Source organism: Quercus robur, chromosome 4, assembly GCF_932294415.1.
Source record: "Quercus robur chromosome 4, dhQueRobu3.1, whole genome shotgun sequence".
Taxonomy (NCBI): Eukaryota; Viridiplantae; Streptophyta; class Magnoliopsida; order Fagales; family Fagaceae; genus Quercus; species Quercus robur.
In genome coordinates this window covers 83,804,874-83,823,254 of record NC_065537.1, presented here as the reverse complement: position 1 = coordinate 83,823,254, position 18,381 = coordinate 83,804,874, and the positions used below count along the sequence as shown (strand labels likewise).

The 18,381-nt window shown below is 33.7% G+C and overlaps 1 protein-coding gene and 1 long non-coding RNA gene across 13 annotated transcripts in view; one reads left to right on the top strand and one right to left on the bottom strand.

Annotated features, from left to right (window-relative positions):
• Positions 1 to 18,381, top strand: part of LOC126724037 (receptor-like protein 13) — a 66,139-nt gene that overhangs the window by 4,160 nt on the left and 43,598 nt on the right. For 3 of the 12 annotated variants that reach the window (XM_050428136.1, XM_050428135.1, XM_050428127.1), the window contains 2 exons: positions 2,829 to 2,975; positions 3,082 to 4,038. The exons of 7 other annotated variants lie outside the window; for them this stretch is intronic. In XM_050428136.1, the coding sequence (XP_050284093.1) occupies positions 2,829 to 2,975; positions 3,082 to 4,038 (1,104 nt within the window). The remainder of the gene's footprint in view (positions 1 to 2,828; positions 2,976 to 3,081; positions 4,039 to 18,381) is intronic. 2 more of the 12 variants (XM_050428134.1, XM_050428131.1) reach the window with 2 other exon arrangements.
• LOC126724052 (uncharacterized) lies at positions 11,967 to 13,274 on the bottom strand. Its single transcript, XR_007654583.1, has 3 exons — positions 12,975 to 13,274; positions 12,381 to 12,433; positions 11,967 to 12,216 (listed from the first exon to the last, which is right to left on the bottom strand). It is a non-coding gene; the product is annotated as an uncharacterized LOC126724052 (long non-coding RNA).

Genomic DNA, 18,381 nt, shown 5'->3' with positions numbered 1-18,381 from the left:
AGAGATCCAACCGTTATCGCTGATTCAAGTTCCTCAACTACCCGTTCAAGCCTAATCACTAGTCCAATGAGATCGCGAGGCCCACAACTCTTCCAATCCTTTGTTGATTGAGTCTGTGAAGAAAGAAGAAGGAAACCAACCCAAAAGGCAAAATGACACCATTTTTGGTGGTCTTGATCCAATCATAAAATCTAACCCGGTTCATGACACCAATTCGATCCAAGTTCCTTAACTTGGTTCTTCAATTAAGCTCACAATCAAAATTAAACTCACAGCATGCAAACAAATAATATAGCAAACCCAAACCCCAAGCTCAATAAAGCTCTGTTGAAAAATTGATTTAGGCCAAATCATTAAGCCCAACCCTACACAAAAACACAACCCATATGGTAGAACTGTTCTACAACTCGATTCACAGCCTAGTGTGGGAACTAAACAGCAAACCGGTTTGGTTCGCCTAACCAGATTCCCAGAATCATACAAAAAGTTTCGTATTGTAAGGGTGTATTAGAAGTGTTCATGAATTGTACAATACATAGATGCATATCAATTGAATGATATCATATCATATGTATCGGGAGATACACGAAAACTTGGTTTAAAATGGATTCTTTTACTAAAATTTGGGTTTTAACTTGAGCCCAAATGCTTTTCTACTTGTTTTTAGATATAAAAATTGGGCCACTACTACTTAAGCTCAATACAAAGACCTAGCATGAGCTCCCCCCCCCCCCCCCCCCCCTCTCTTTTCGTAAAAATTTTAGACTACACATTTGCGCACATTTAGATTTTCTTTTCCTTGGCTCTCCAACTCCAACTAAAGCCCCTTTGTCTTAAAAAAAAAAAAAGTACGCAAATATATAAAATTTTACAATTTCCTTCTTCTAACAAAATAAAAAGGCAAAAAGAGATCAATGAAAGATAATGTGAGAACTAAGAATATTGAGATAAAAGTAATAAAATGAGAGAGAGTTTGAAATGATTATAGAAAAGGGAGAAAGTGAGAAAGAGAGAGTGGCAGAGAACAACGAATAATACTTGCTACAACTGCAATATGAGTTGTCGAGGAGAGCCGAGCTGCTAATGCCACTAAAGAGAAAACACGATCATAGTATCTCTATGGGTACCATTTTTTAGGAAATATGAAATTAAGGATAATTTTTATGGAATGTGTTGAATGAGTTACGAATTTGAATAATTAATTATTTTTATTTTTTGTTTTTTAATAGGCTTTTTGCTAAATATTTTGTTCATTTTTTGTTGTTTGGGCTATTTTTGCTATTATTTGGGGGGTTTTTTTTTTTTCTTTCTTTCTTTCTTTAAGTGGTTATGAATTATGATTGTGGGGTCAAGATTATTTTTGTTGAACACAAATTCTTGGAATTAACAAGTCAAGGTGTACAATATATACTTTTTAGGAGAGACAAAACATATTAATTTAAAAATAATTATGTATATAAATTTTTTTTTTCCAAGTATAAATTTTATTTGTTGCAAGTTAGGATGTCCACATCTCCTGAGATTGGCAAATTTATGTTTTTACCCTCACTATTCAAGTGCAATCTCCATTTTACCCTCCAACCCACCGTTGCCACTCCCTTCCTCTATTATTATATGGTCGAATGAACAATAAGTAGCTTAGTGCAAACCAATTTTATGGATATTGTTTTGGTGCTCATTTCGGTTTGTCAATTGAAATGAAATGTTTTGGTATCAATCTATTTCGGTTTACCGTTTTGAGATTACTATACCCGTAAAAATTAATAATATGTGCCTACTCTTTTACCTTAAAAGTAAAAAAAAAAAAATAATAATAATAATAATAATAATAATATGTAGTGAAGTCAGAAGTGGATTAAAAACATTAAGGGAAAATTTTTAACTTATTACTTTATGGAATTCTGGTAAATAAAGGAGAGTCTAGGATTTTTTTTTTAATTGGTAGGAAGTGTCCTAGAAGTTTCCTTACTCCCTCTAGGCTCTACTACTCAACAAGTGCTTGACCATTCTTCACTTCATCTCCCTAGTTTCTTCCTCATCAGATCTCCTTTCTTCGTCTCTTCACAAACAAATTTCATCCTCCACCAAGGAAGCATTGGCAGGAGCTCAAGAAACACAAGGTCAAGAATACACATACTTAAAGGCAAGGTAACTACTCTAACAAATGCAAGCAATACATGTGGCTCCAATCTCTAGGAAAGCAAATGCTAATGGCGGAGAAGGGCAGTGGCTCAAAGATCAAGCTAAAGGAGAAAATGAGAAATAGTATGGTTTCGAGTTTCAGCGAGAAAACAACATATTTTAGCTTCAAGAAGGGAAATAAAATCCAAAACTCATACCGGGCGAAATTCATATTTCGACCGAAATTATCTGAAACAGACCAAAACATAGGGAACACCCCAAAATTGACCGAAATTCTATTTGAGCTGGTAATTGTAGCATCAATAAAAAAAATAAAAAAATAAAAAAAATGATTTAGATGTTATAGAAAAAGGGGAAAAAAAAGGTTTAACAACATAGCTTTTAAAATAAGATTGAGATCTTCAAAAAAAAGCATCATCTCTAGTTGAAATAAATTAATTTCACAATTTGAATTAAATTCTAAAATATGAAAGTATATAGACTGCCACATTACATGGTAGTCTATACTCTATACACTATTATTAGATAAAATAAAATTACTTTCTTTCAAAGAATCTTAGTTATGAAAGTGGTCTTGGCTACTTTAACACTTCTGTGTGGTATCTTAATAATTTTCAGCAATTAGTACTAATTTATGCTCTACCATATCAATTAGTACTAATTTAAGCTTTTTGCTTTTGTTTTAGAGTTGAGCAAACTAAACAACCTTGAACAGTTGATGTTGGATGGATCGTCATTTGATAAAAGTCTTCTTCATAAAATTGGAGTTATGACTTCTCTTAATGTATTGACAATGTCAGACTGTGGACTGAATGGCACCTTACTTGACCAAGGTAGGCTCTTTTTTTTTTTTTTTTTTTTTTTTTTTTTTTTTCACAATGATATTGCTTCGAATAATTACAATAGTAGAACCTAATAACTAATTATCACATTATACAGGCTGGTGTGAACTTAAGAAGCTCCAAGAGATAGACCTCAGCAACAATAATTTTGAAGGGAGACTACCTTCATGTATGGCAAACTTGACATCACTTCGGGTATTGGATCTCTCTAACAATCACTTCAATGGGAACAGTGTCCAGTCTCCACTATCAAGTTTGACATCACTTGAGTACCTTTCTTTCTCATATAACAACTTCTCAATCCCATCCACATTATCCTTCCTTTCCAACCTCTCAAATCTTAAGATCCTATTTAGTGATAACAATATATTAGCTTTGGAACCTGACTCCCTTACTTGGATTCCAACCTTCCAATTAAAGGTTTTCAGTTTGTCTAGTTGCTCAATTAACATTCACAATAGGACACCTCCCAGATTTCTCCATTACCAATATGATTTGCGAGTAATTAATCTCTCTCACAAAAAGTTTGCTGGGCAGTTTCCTAACTGGTTGTTAGAGAACAATACAAGATTGGAGATCTTTTTTGTAAATAATAACTCTTTCACGGGGCCTTTTATGGTGCCATATGATATCCGTCCCAACATTTGGAGCATAGATATTTCTGATAATCACTTACATGGTCCAATTACCACAAACCTCGGTTTAATTTTTCCAAATTTAAAATATTTAAAAATGTCTAGAAATGAATTTGAAGGCAGTATTCCCTCTTCTTTTGGGAATATGGCTTTCTTAGAGATTCTAGACTTGTCTGAGAATCATTTCTCAGGAACCATACCAATGCATTTCATAATGGGTTGCTACAATTTAGAATTTCTCGTATTATCAAACAATAATTTCAGTAATTTCAGTGGCCAAATATTTCCTACCAATTCTAATTGGACTAGTCTAACAAATTTACATTTGGACAACAATCACTTCTCAGGCACGCTTCCAACATGGATAGGGAACGTGACATCTTTAGAAGATATTGTTATGGCCAAAAATCATTTTGAAGGTCCCATTCTAGTTGAATTATGCAAACTCGTTGATCTTGAATTTCTTGACCTTTTTGACAACAATCTTTTTGGCCCTGTTCCATCTTGCTTCAATTCCTCAAGTATCGAGTTTTTTCAATTAAATAAAAATTGCTTGAGCGGTCCAATTCCAAGTTCTTTCCAAAACAACTCCAATCTAGTTACACTGAATCTTCGAGATAACCATCTAACTGGAAACATTCCCAATTGGATTGGCAGCCTCTCATCATTAAGAATTCTCCTCTTGAAAGCAAATCATTTAGGAGGTCAAATTCCAATTCAAGTATGCCTTTTGCAGAACTTAAACATTTTGGATCTTTCCTACAATAAATTTTCAGGTCTAATTCCTCATTGCTTGAGTAACATTACTTTTGATGCATCTGCCCACAATCCTTCTTTAAAAGGTTCTAAGTTAGGGGGAGTCCCTTTGAGTTTGTCATTATATTTGAACACAACGTCAAATATTATTGAATTTCTCCCTTTTGATATATCTACGTTTGGCGGATTTGGGGTTGTTGAAGAAGTAGAGTTCACAACAAAAACTAGAACTTACTCCTACAAGGGTGACATCCTCGAGTACATGTTTGGAATTGACCTCTCATGCAACAACCTAGCAGGTAAAATCCCACTGGAACTCGGTAGGATGAGCAGCAACATTCGTGCATTGAACTTGTCACACAACAATCTATCCGGACCAATCCCAGTAACATTCTCAAATCTACATCAAATAGAAAGTCTGGATCTTTCCTTCAATAATTTGAATGGCAAAATTCCACCTCAGTTGACCGAAATGACCTCTCTAGCTGTCTTCACTGTGGCACACAACAACTTATCAGGAACAACACCTGACAGAAAAAATCAATTCATCACTTTTGGTGAAAGCAGTTATGAGGGGAACCCTCTCCTGTGTGGACCTCCATTACATAATAGTTGCACCAAAATGAGACCACCGTCTACAATATCGGTGGATATTGAGGGGGAAGGTGGTAATTTCATGGACATGAGTGTCTTCTACATAAGCTTTGTGGTGGCTTACATAATTGTCCTGCTAGGAATTGTTGTAGTTCTCTACATAAATCCATACTGGCGTAGGGCGTGGTTTAACCTCATTGAAGTGTGCATTGACACTTGCTACTGCTTTTTTGTGGTTCATTACCATAAGTTGTTTAATTTCAGCCTTGCATAGCCTTGTATTACTACTATTTTGTTGTGGTCTATTACCGTAAGTTGTTTAATTTCAGACTTGCATAGCCTTGCATTTTAATGATTACATGTATGTGTGTCTCTTCTGTTGGATTTTGAATCTAAAGATTGAATTTTAATACTATGTTGTGTAAAATTTGTATTTGCTATGTAATTTTAAAGGACTAAGATTGTATTTTTGCATTGTTGCTTTAATTTAATATGAGAGTTATGCAAAGACAGAAATACAACTACCCCCAAAGGGCTAGGAGTCTAGCCATGAAGTGCCATGTAACGTCAAGAAAATCTTAATTAAATCTTGCACATTATTTCAAAATATTGTCTAACTCATTTTCTACTCACCATTAACTCTGCAAAATCACATAAAACATACTCATGAATTCACAATGTTCAAAACCAGAATTTAGGGACATCCAATCCTATACACAAGCACTTGTTTGATCTAACAACTCCAAAGAAAACCAATTAAATAATGTTTAACTTTCTAAATGCTTCAGTAAATGTTGAACCATCTTTATATTCAAAAGATTTATTCCAAGTGACATCTAAATATCCATGTATGTGACATTATTCATAACATAATATAAAAATGACAAATAAACTGACTTGACGTTCTTGATAGTGAAAAATATTAAAGAACAATAAATAATATGTACAATAACAACTTAGATACTCTAGATGCAAGTGATCAAATGTTGTCGCCTTAAATAAAACTACCATTGTGATTTGTAAGGAAAAAATTACACACCCCTACAAAAAAAAAGAAAAAAAGAAAAAAAAAGGACAAAAACGACCTAGTCACCTACAAAACTTAGGGGGTAGGTGGGTCTTTCAACAATTGATGCTCTTCTTCAGTTACCTTTATCCTTTTTTGCTAAGAATTAGCAAACAAATGACACCAATTGGTCTACATTTTACCCTGATGCTCCAGGAGTAGCACGCTTATCATATTCCCCTTGCTCTTCTTTGGCAAACTCTTCAATCAATTCACGTTGCCTTGGGGTCAAATTCATGCACAAATCAAGCATTTAGTTCTACAATAAAAATGAGAGGCTGCAAACACATTCCCATATGATGCTATAGATTACAGTAATATGACACTTTTTTTCCCATATATAGTCCACACACTAGATTGAACTGAACCATAAAAATGCATTCTGGAGGGTGAAAAATCCTGCAACAACAATGGCTAAGAACAAGGAAACCTACGACGGAATGCTGACATTGAAGTGCAAATATTGATCACCAAATGAGTAAGAGTTCCTCATCTTGATCCCTGCATAAAAACAACGAATTCAGAGGGAAAACACACACAATTTCAATATTAAAAAAAAAAAAAAAAAGTCTTTACGCTAAAGATATTTAGAATCTTAATTAACAGACAAATAAAATTAATGATATTACATTAAATAAGTTGCTTAACTAAGGTAAAATCATCAAATCCTACATTGAAATGATGATCAGCAACAAATTGCATATTTTATGTGACTCAAGTGAACTCTTAACGTTTGTCATAGAGGATACTCTTCTGTCAAATTTTCTTGTTGATTCCTTACTTTAAAATAAAAAAAGAATAAATCATGGCAGTAAGAAAAAACCACATTGACACGAGCTGAGGAAGTTGCTTCAATTAAAATTTTGGGGGTTTATTGATACAAGGAACAAAGTGGCTAAAATGTAAAAGGACCAATTATGTCACACACAATTCTCGATAGAGAGCAGGATGCAAGTGGCATGCCAAAATAGAATCATTTATCTCTTTCTTTCTTTTTTCTTTTGATTTTTTTGGGCCTTTTTTCAACTAGATAGTGATTTTTTTTTTTATGATTTTTTTTTATAATAAATTTGGATGATTGCTCTTTTTTTTTTTTTTTTTTTGTGGTTATTTGTCACTTTTTTTATATTTTATTTTATTTTAATTGAGCATCATTCTTTAATAAGAGTACGTGAGTAAATTTATTCAAACTCATTTTCTTCATCCTTCCACTTTTCCACTCCCAACCAAACAAAAATGAGAGAAATATGTTTTGCAATTACTACTTCATGTTCTACCATATTGATCACTTTTTGTTAATTTACATACCTCTAAAAATTTTATTTTTGTTTTAGAGTTAGGTAAACTAAACAACTTCGAGCAGTTGTATTTGGATGGTTCATCGATTGATAAAAGCTTTCTTCATAAAATTATATTTTTGATTTCTCTTAATATATAGTCAATGAGCGGTTGTGGACTGAAGGGCACCTTAACTGCCCAAGGTAGGCTTTTTTTTTTTTTTTTTTTTACAATAATTTTGCTAGCTTCTTTAAAAAAATTATAATTAGAACAGTAGAACCTAATAACTAATTTATAGGCTAGTGTGAACTTAAGAAGCTCCAAGAGTTAGATCTCAACAATAATTTGGAAGGGAGACTTCCTTCATATATGGCAAACTTGACATCACTTGTGAAAGCTCGGATTTTTGCTAAAACACAAGAGCTTGTTTAGACCCCCAATTGAAAATTACGGCTAGATTGCTTTTACTCTTACTTAATCAAAGTGTGGAATAAGAGTAAATGTGCGCAATGAACTGATACCACTCTAGTGCATACACATGAACAATAAACAATAAAAGTAAAGCACAAGAGTAAGGGAAAAGAGATGCACAGACTAGATAACACCAAGATGTGTTATCGAAGAGAAAACTGAAGAACTCAGTGAAAAACCTCTCCGCGACCCTCCAAGTCAAAATCGATCTACTAGAAAATAAAGTTGGAGTACACGAATAACAAAAGACCCTCCAAGCCTAGTCTGTGCAATGTACTTGAGTCCTCCAATCTCCTACTACCAACAGACTTCTCGGAGTCATGTCTTCTCTAACTTTCCGGATCTCGCAATACGCCCGATTGTATCCGCCAAGCCTCACCGGCTTCTTTTGGCAAATCCCCAAAGCTTCCCAAGTTCCAAAACACTCTCTCCACTCTGAATAGGTGTGGGTTGTGTTTGGGTACAAATCTCCTCTTAAGATATGATAATGGGAGAGGGAAGGAGAAGAGGCTAGAATGATTTCTCACTAAGGATGAGTAGCTTTCTCTCTAAAAGATGGGTGTGTTGTGATGTAGAAAACCTATCTAGGGTTTTTCTCTCTAAATGATCTCTCATACTTTTGTGGGTAACGAGGGTATATATAGTATAGATGAAGGGTAAGAAAGTCACACTTAAAATCCTCCAGGTATAGAGTTTTGCGGGTATCTCGCGGGTTGGCCCTTCTCGTGAGACACTCACAAAATTGACAACCCGGCACAACTCTTCAGCTTCCAACATATGCTTCTCACGTGGTTCTTTTGCAGGTAGGCTTCTTGCGAGACACTCGCGAAATCCACTTGTTCATCCAATACATGCTCAATTCTTCACCAACTTAATACAAAATCCAATACAATAAAATCCCACAAAATACAAGGAACAAAATTAAAGCAATACAACACTTTTTTTCATGGAATAAAGCCAACATAAAACATAGTTGTAAATCACAACTTTACAACTTGAGTACCTTTCTTTCTCAAAAAACAACTTCTTGATCCCATCCACATTTTCCTTCCTTTTCAACCTCTCAAATCTTAAGATCCAATTAAGTGATAACAATATATTAGCTCGGGAACTCGACTCTCTTACTTGGATTCCAACCTTCCAATTAAAGGTTTTCAATTTGTCTAATTGTTCATTTAACATTCTCAATAACACACCTCCCAAATTTCTTCTTACCAATATGATTTGGGACTAATTAATCTCTCTCATAGTAAGTTGGTCGGGCAGTTCCCTAATTGAGTAATTGGTTGTTAGTGAACAATACAATATTGGAGGCCTAGGTTTCTATTTTAAACAATAACTCTTTTACGGGGCCTCTCATAGTGCCGCATGATATTCGTCCCAACATTTTAACAATGGAAATTTCAGATAATTACTTACAAGGTCCAATTCCCACAAACCTTAGTCTAATTTTGAAAATTTTAAATTATTTAAAAATTTTGAAAAATGAATTTTAAAGTAGTATTCTTCTTCTTTTGGGAATTTGGTTTTCCTACAGCGCCTAGACTTGTCTGGGAATAATTTCTCAGGAACATTATCAATACATTCCATTATGGGTTGCTAACAGTTAGAACTTCTCACATTATCAAACAACAACTTCAGTGGACAAATATTTCCTACCAATTTTAATTTGACTAATCTAAGGTGTTTGGACAACAATCACTTCTCAAGCGTGCTTCCAATGTGGATGGGGAACATATCATCTTTAGAACATATTGTTATGGCCAAAAATCATTTTGAAGGTCCCATTCCAATTGAGTTATGCAAACTCCTTGATCTTAGATTTCTTGACCTTTTTGACAATAATTTGTTTGGCTATGTTCCATCTGCTACAATTCCTCAAGTATCACCTTTTTCCAATTAAATAAAAATTTCTTGAGCAGTCCAATTCCAAGTGCTTTCCAAAATAACTCCAATCTACTTGTACTAAATCTTCGAGATAGCCATCTAACTGGTGACATTCCCAATTGGATTGGAAGCCTCTCAACATTGAGAATTCTCCTCTTGAAAGCGAATTATTTAGGAGGTCAAATTCCAATTCAATGATGCCTTTTGCAGAACTCAAACATTTTGGATCTTTCCTACAATAAATTTTCAAGTATGATACCTTACTGCTTGAGTAACATTACTTTTAATGCATCCACCCAAATACCTTTTTCAAGAGATTCATATATAGAGATGTCTAGTTCCAATAGTTTTTCATTTCGTTGGTACACAAAGTCAGTAAATATCGAAGATCTAAATAATTTTTTATTTATGTTCAATGATGTTGTGAATGTTGACGTAGAAGTAGAGTTCACCATAAAAAGTAGAACTTACTCTAACAAGGGTGACATCCTCGACTACATGTATGGAACTGACCTCTCGTGCAACAACCTAGCCAGTAAAATCCCACCGGAACTAGGTAGGATAAGCAGCACCATTCATGTATTGAACTTGTCACACAACAATCTATTTGGACTAATCCCTATAACATTCTCAAATCTAAAGGAGATAGAAAGTTTGGATCTTTCCTACAATGATTTGAATGGTAAAATTCCACCTCAATTGACTGAAATGACCTCTCTAGCGGTCTTTAGTGTGGCACACAACAACTTATCAGGTATAACGCACAATAAAAAAAATCAATTCATTACTTGTGATGAAAGCAGTTATGAGAGGAACCCTCTCCTGTGTGGGCCTCCATTACATAATGGTTGCACCAAAATGAGACGATCATCTACAGTGCCAGTGGATATTGAGGGGGAAGAAGGTGATAGTTTCATGGACATGGGTATCTTCTACCTAAGCTTTGTGGTGGCTTACATAACAGTCTTGTTGGAAATGGCTGCAGTTCTCTACTTAAAACCATACTGACGTAGGGTGTGGTTTAACCTCATTGAAATGTGTATTAATTGATACTTACCGCTGTTTTGTTGTGGTTCTTTACCGTATGTTGTTCAATTTCAGACTTGCATAGCTAATGTTTTGTTGTGGTTCATTACTGTAAGTTGTTCAATTTTTAGAGTGCATTGCCTTGCATTTTAATGATTACATGTATGTGTCTCTTATTGTTGGATTTTGAATCCGAAGATTGAATTTTAATACTATGTTGTGCAAAATTTGTATTTGTTGTATAATTTTAATGGACTAAGAATTTTTTTTTTTTTTTTTTTTTTTGCTTTAATTGAATAAGTGAGTTGTGCAAAGACAGAGAAATGTACCTTCCCCCAAGGGGCTAGGAGACTAGGTACGAAGTGATAGGAAATGGCAAACAAATCTTAAATCATGCAAATTCTTTAAAAAAAATTTGTTAACTCTCTTTTTACTTGACAAAGTTTGGCTTCAATCAAATGGCTACAATTCCTCTTAACATCTTTTTATTAAATGTGAATTTAGAGTCTTTGACAAATCCCACATTAGATTACATTTTCTTCTCATATCCTTTATACTTACAAAATTTCTAAAAAATCAAAGATCAATAGCTATACTATCAACAAATGTTTAAATTTCAAGTTTTTTGAAATATAAGATTATGTATAAAAAATAAATTCATGGATCAAATAAAAAATAACATTCGATTGACATAAAATTTAGCATGTGTTTTAAGAACATAAAAAACATACAATCTAACAATTATAATTTCAAAAATATATAATTATGTTAATTTTTTTTGTGAGTGTTGTAGCCATTAGCTCCAAACATGTTTGGAGTCAAATCTTGCTGCCGTGAACTCTACCAAATTGCATCTAACATGCTCATGAATTCACAATGTTCAAAACTAGAATAGGGTCACATCCAATCCCATTGCAAAACAAGCACTCGTCAGATCTGACAGAGCCAAAAAAAACCAATTGAATAACGTTTAACTTTCTAAAAGCTTCACTACATATTTAACCATCTATATAGTCAACTTTAAGATTTATTCCATGTGACATTAGTCATAACATAATACAAAACCCACAAATAAATTGACTTGATGTTCTTGACAACGGAAAATATTAAAGAACAATAAATAATATGTACAATAACAACTTCAATACTTTGGATGCAAGTGATCAAATTTAGTCGCCTCAAATAATACCTACCATTGTGATTTGTAAGGAAAAAAATTACATACCCTTAACAACACCTCCCCCCCACCAAAAAAAAAAAAATACTTGGACAAAAACGACCCAGAGTCACTCCTACAAAACTTATAGAGTGGGTGGGTCTTTCAACAATTGATGCTTTTCCTTCGGTTGCCTTTATCCTTTTTTGCTAAGCTTGACTTTCTATGAATTGGCAAAGAAATGAAGCCTTTTTTGGTTTACATTTTTACGCAGATGCTCCAGCAGTAGCACACTTTTCATATTCCCTTTGCTCTTCTTTGGCAAACTCTTCAATCAATTCACTTTGCCTTGGGGTCAAATTCCTACACAAATCAAGAATTTTAATATACTATGAAAATGAGAGGCTGCAAACACATTCTGTAGTCCACACACTCGATTGAACTGAATCATAAAAGTACGTTTTGGAAGGTGAAAAACACTGAAAAAACAATGGCTAAGACAAGGAAACCTATGATGGAATGCTAACATTGAAGTGCACATATTGATCACCAAATGAATAAGAGTTCCTCGTCTGGATCCCTGCACAAAAACAACGAAGTCAGAGGGAATACACATAATTTTGAGAAAAAAAATTTTACTAATGTTTTTTAGAATCTTAACAGAAAATAAAAAAATTAGCAATATATTTTTATATATAAGTAATAAAAATTAATGATATTACACCTAATAACTTGCTTAACTAGGGTAAAATCATTAAATCTCACATTGAAATGATGATTAGCAACAAATTGCATAACTAACGCGACTCATATGGACTCTTTAGTCATAGAGGATACCCTTCTGTCAAAATTTCATGTTGATTCCTTACTTTATAAAAAGAAAAAGAATAAATTGTGGCAATAAGAAAAGATCACATTGACACAAGCTGAGGAAGTTGCTTCAATTGAAATTCTGAGGGTTTATTGATACAAGGAACAAAGTGGCTAAAATGTTAAAAGACCAATTATGTCACACACTATTCTCAATAGAGAGAAGGATGCAAGCGGCAAACCAAAATAGAATCATTTATCACACAAAATTTTCTATAAATGAAAATAATGAGCATGTCTAATTCACCAACCTTTCTTCTTCAAAACTACCATTTGACCAGGCTGGGCGCCAGAGCAAACCTGAACATCATAAAATAGTTAAACCATGATACTATAGGAACTAGAACAAGAAAGAACCTCTACAAGAAGCCAGTAATCTTAGGCTAAAGGCCAACCCCATAGGAATGACATGGAGGCATAGAGAGATGCTATTTGGCTTTGGTTTTCATAGTCCCAACAAAGGGTGGACATGAAAGAACCTCAACAAACAAACCAGATCTCATTATTAACTGACCCAGTCACCATCCTATCTGGGGGTCAAGTCCAATAATCAAGTCGCATGAGTTGTATGAGTAAATTCCAAATGAAACCTCAACAAAGCAATCAAATGAAAAATTCCAAATGAAATTTTCCCATTGCACAAGCACCAATCATATACAAACATTAAACAAACCTTGACGATTATGTCTCCTGTGAGAGTTGGGACCTAGATTGTTCCCCCCAAAATTGCCTGCAATCCAATAAACCCACTAAATTAAACAACTAGACCAAAGATAAAAGTTTTATTTTTTATTTATTTTTTAATTTTTTAATTATAAGTAATAAAGATTTTATTAACAGAGAAAAAAAAAAGTACTCTATGCTCACAATGATAAACACAAAACACTTAAAACCAAAAACAAGCAAATCAAATAGAAAGATGAATTGTAGACTCTGAACATCAAAAATCAAATAGATCAAAAATAAAAGTAACTTGAGACAAATGATACATACAACTATAGCTATCAGAAATATTGATCGTCAACTTGCAAAAAGGGACTAGGGTACCAAATTTGGTTATTGGGATTGGCTAATAAGTAAATAAAATTTTCAAGAAACTTACTAATATTAGGAGGCTTTTTTATTCCATACAGAAACAGATAAGTTTCTACAAATGTAATTCAATTATTTTTATCATTCCTCTAATGGATTTTAGATGTCTAATAATTGTAGAAACAAATCAAAAAGTACCTAAAATTTTCTGCTGCCAGAAAATTCCTGAAATATATCTTTAAGAACAGCTATCTTTACATTTATATTCCATCTTTTTTAAAACCATAATCAACCTATAGACCCTAAACCCCTCTTCCATTAATTGCTAACAGGTGACTGAGGAGGTGTTAAGAAACAGCATAACAGGTGACCTTAATGACAATATAAAGATCACCAGGTTGATTTCCATCAGGATCTGCGCACCACTTCTACTCACCTTTGTGGTCTCATAATTATCTACTCCTGCAAATGGTAAAGGAGGAGAGTCAAGCACCTATAAAAACTAGCATATAAAAATCCTATAAAACCGATTATTTTTCTTTTCTTCTTAAAGCTTAAAAAACGAAATCTGATTTTTGATACTTGATGCAAACAGACCTGTAATTATAAAATAAAAAGCCTGCAAGCCCATCCATTTCATTCCCAAATACCTACTCTACTATATACTAACAAACCATATACAAATTTTAAGGCCTGAATTGATAAGATCATGCATTAGACTTTGTAGCAGAGGAATTTATTCTACACGGATGAGAATAGCTTGACAACAGTACGATATTTTAGCAATACAACCACCAGAGCCAAAAAAGAAACAAAAACATAAATAATTAAAAAAAAAAATTCCTAAAATAAAAAAAGAAATACCTGGCACGATATTCAATTGATTACTTTCAGATTTTCGTTAATAATTGCGTGTAAATTCAGATAAAATGCAACATACCTGGGCATATTTCTTTGCATTGGACTCAGTTTCTTTGACAGTGGATATAGATTGAAAATGGAGTCATCTTTTTATAAAGGGATTGGCTATTAAAGAACCCATTGCCATCTGCTGAGTAAATCCACAGGGACTAGAGGAGCTTGAAGGGTCTCCCGTGTCTGAGTCCGTTGAGATACCAACATTCATATGTGAACCATTTTGAGATAGTAAAGGTGAGCAGCTCTGTGTCAGTCATCAATATTTTGAGAATTGTGTTGGATGATAACGGAATTCTGAGGAGGACAGGACATATGCATTCCACATGTACCTTGCCCAGTGATCGATTATACATGAAATATCAACATGATTCCAATCACCTTGCATCAAGTCTCCGAATCTCGTCTGTAATCGGCTGTGAGGTGCACCGTAAAACCACAGATGATTACACTTCAAATCAGAATAACGCGCCCTAACCATGCTACGTCGCTTACGACTATTGGTAAAAATGTGGATATCACAACTACAATAGATTTTTTCATCACGAAGAGAACCGTACAATTTCCCATTCTCCATGACACTGAGGACAAGTAATCTGCACCATAAATGGGCCCTGTTGCATGGAAATCTGGATAGGCAGCAAAACTTCAAGTTAAAAATGGAAAAATAATTTTATCCTCCATAAAAATGTATAGAATTAAATCTTATGTTGGGAACCTTTCCCCGAAACTAAATTAAATCTACCAACCAAACAGAGCAAAACAACCAAAATTCTGAAAAAATATCTGCCAGCAGTAAAACTGCAGAATCATTTGAAACACTTGATTAGTGAATAAAAAATTCAACTTGCACTCTCCGCCATGCCGTTATCCAAGACGAACCCCTCTGGTACTACTCTCACTTAAAAACACAAACACACTCTCTCTTAGGCATTTTATCAAACACATAACAGTCTACTTTTCTTTTGTCTCGAAAAACAGGATTATATTCTCTGCGGACATGACCATAAAGCTCAAACACGAGCTCATCTTCAACAACTTCAAGACCGTCAACAGCCGAGGCGCGAACGTCCATGTAAAGAAAGAAGGTTCTTGAAGAAACTAGAAACTTCTCATTGATTGAATGTTTACAAAATGAAAAACCAACTACAAATAATTAACAACTTCCTATTTATATACACCAAGAAAACAGGGGCTAAACTTCCCGCCAAAAATAACTGCTTAACAAACTTTAGCAAACTCCAATCAGTGCTTGACAGCTGTAATACACCACTTCTTCCTTCTGGCACGTGTTGTAACTGCTTTTCCTTCTGTCGTTCTCTTCTGTTCTATATTCTTCTTATTGCCGTTTAGCTTTGTATGTCGTTTAAGCTCTGTTTTCCCTTTAACAAAGTGCACATATTGATCACCAAATGAGTATGAGTTACACTAATACATATTTTTTGTATCTTTTTTTTGTGTATCACTTTATATTCCACCAATAGCAACTTGCCATATATTAATTTTACTTTTCTTATAAAATAATTGGAGTTGAAAATAGCCATTGGGCCTTGTAGCCCAGTGGCACCTGGTGTCCTTATATACCTTGAGCTCGGGGCTAAACTTCCCGCCAAAAATAACTGCTTAACAAACTTTAGCAAACTCCAATCAGTGCTTGACAGCTGTAATACACCACTTCTTCCTTCTGGCACGTGTTGTAACTGCTTTTCCTTCTGTCGTTCTCTTCTGTTCTATATTCTTCTTATTGCCGTTTAGCTTTGTATGTCGTTTAAGCTCTGTTTTCCCTTTAACAAAGTGCACATATTGATCACCAAATGAGTATGAGTTACACTAATACATATTTTTTGTATCTTTTTTTTGTGTATCACTTTATATTCCACCAATAGCAACTTGCCATATATTAATTTTACTTTTCTTATAAAATAATTGGAGTTGAAAATAGCCATTGGGCCTTGTAGCCCAGTGGCACCTGGTGTCCTTATATACCTTGAGCTCGGGGGTTCGAAACCCCCCGCATATTCACCTAGCAAAAAAAATAAATAAATAAAAAAATAAAAAAATAAAAATTAGAGTTGAAAATAGAAAAAATCATACACATAACAAATTGTTATTGGTGAAATATAGAGTGGTACATAAAAAAGTACAAGAAATTTGTATTCAAGTTCAACGTCTTGATCCCTGCACAAAGTTAGAGGGAAATTTTGAGAAAAAACCAAATTGACACAGCAACAAAGTGGCTAAAATGTAAACAGATCAATTAACGTGCTAGGCAAAGGCAAAGGAATATTAGATCTCGCACCAAACGTGGTCTTTTTTGTCTCATAATTAAATTCCTCTCTCATCAAGTTACGTGCAAACCTATTCAATGGTAGTATTAATTAGTCGATACATGTGGTTTATACAAGTATTGAGGTTCACCACGACCTTCTAAACGTGTACCCAAAAAAAAAAAAAAAAAACCTACAAAATGGGCAGGTTTATCTGTATGCAAGATTTTAAATGTTCTTTGCCTCAATGATAGGCTTATCATATTTTGCTTGCTCTTCTTTGGTATGCTCTTTCAATTCACGTTGCTTTGGAGTCAGGTTCCTTCACAAATGACAAGTCGGGTAGTCAATTGGGTTCCTACCAATGTTGTCAATACCTTTTTCCGGAATGCAAACTAGAACAAGAAACCCCCTTTCTCCTTCGAATAAAATTACAGGTCATTTTAGCCTATTTTAGTCCATTCCAGCCTAAATTGGAGTTTGGGCTTCTAGTAAGTTATCGGGCTATATCTTTCTTTTCTTTTTGTTTTTTTTTCTCCCACTTATAAGTAACCCACAAAATACAAATTCCAAAGAAATTGAAATTTTAATTACAAGAAAATTTTGGCACCAAATATGGATTGATAGTAGTAAGTAAAAGAGTGATACTAGTGGTGGATCTAAATGAGAACTTGTAAAACTTTGACAACTAAACTGTTATGAAAAATGTTGTAAAATTTTTTGTGTATTGCTATTTTTTTTTTTTTTTTTGAGAAGTGTTACATCAAATCCTAGATGTTAAGTTGTTATTGGTTCTAAATTCTAATTTCAACCCCCCACAGAAATTATTTTTTTGCTATGATCAATAACAGCTCGTAATATCATGGTACTTAAGATTTGTTATAAAAATGGTGTGAAAAATGTTATGGATGTACTATTTCTTTCTCTATTTTTTTTTTCTTGTATTTCATTTGATATAAAAATATTATTTTATTTATTGGCTAATATTTGGTTTTAATTAATACTATTACAATAAATAAATAAAAAAATCATATTAGTTAAAATTTGGAGGCCTTTTATATACTTGGGGCTCTAGAAGACCGCCTTAATTACTTATATAGTATAGAGCCAACACTACTAAAATTATTCCCCCTAACTCCAAGTTCTGGCTCCATACTATGAACATTAGCAATAAAAGAAAAGCTACAAATGCAGACAGTGTACACTTGGCTTGGCAAAAATTATGATAAAGTGGATGATGATTTTTTTTTATTTTTTTTGGTAGAGAAAAATGGATAATGAAATTATTGTGCACTATAGTGTACTCTATGCATTTAATGGAAGTGAAGCTGGACCACTTATCTGGTGGCAAATGCGCTAGCAAGAGGCCACATTGCGAAGACAAAATACCTTGTATGGCCAAAGTCTTTTGTTTTGTCTCCATGTATACTTTTATTTATCTTCT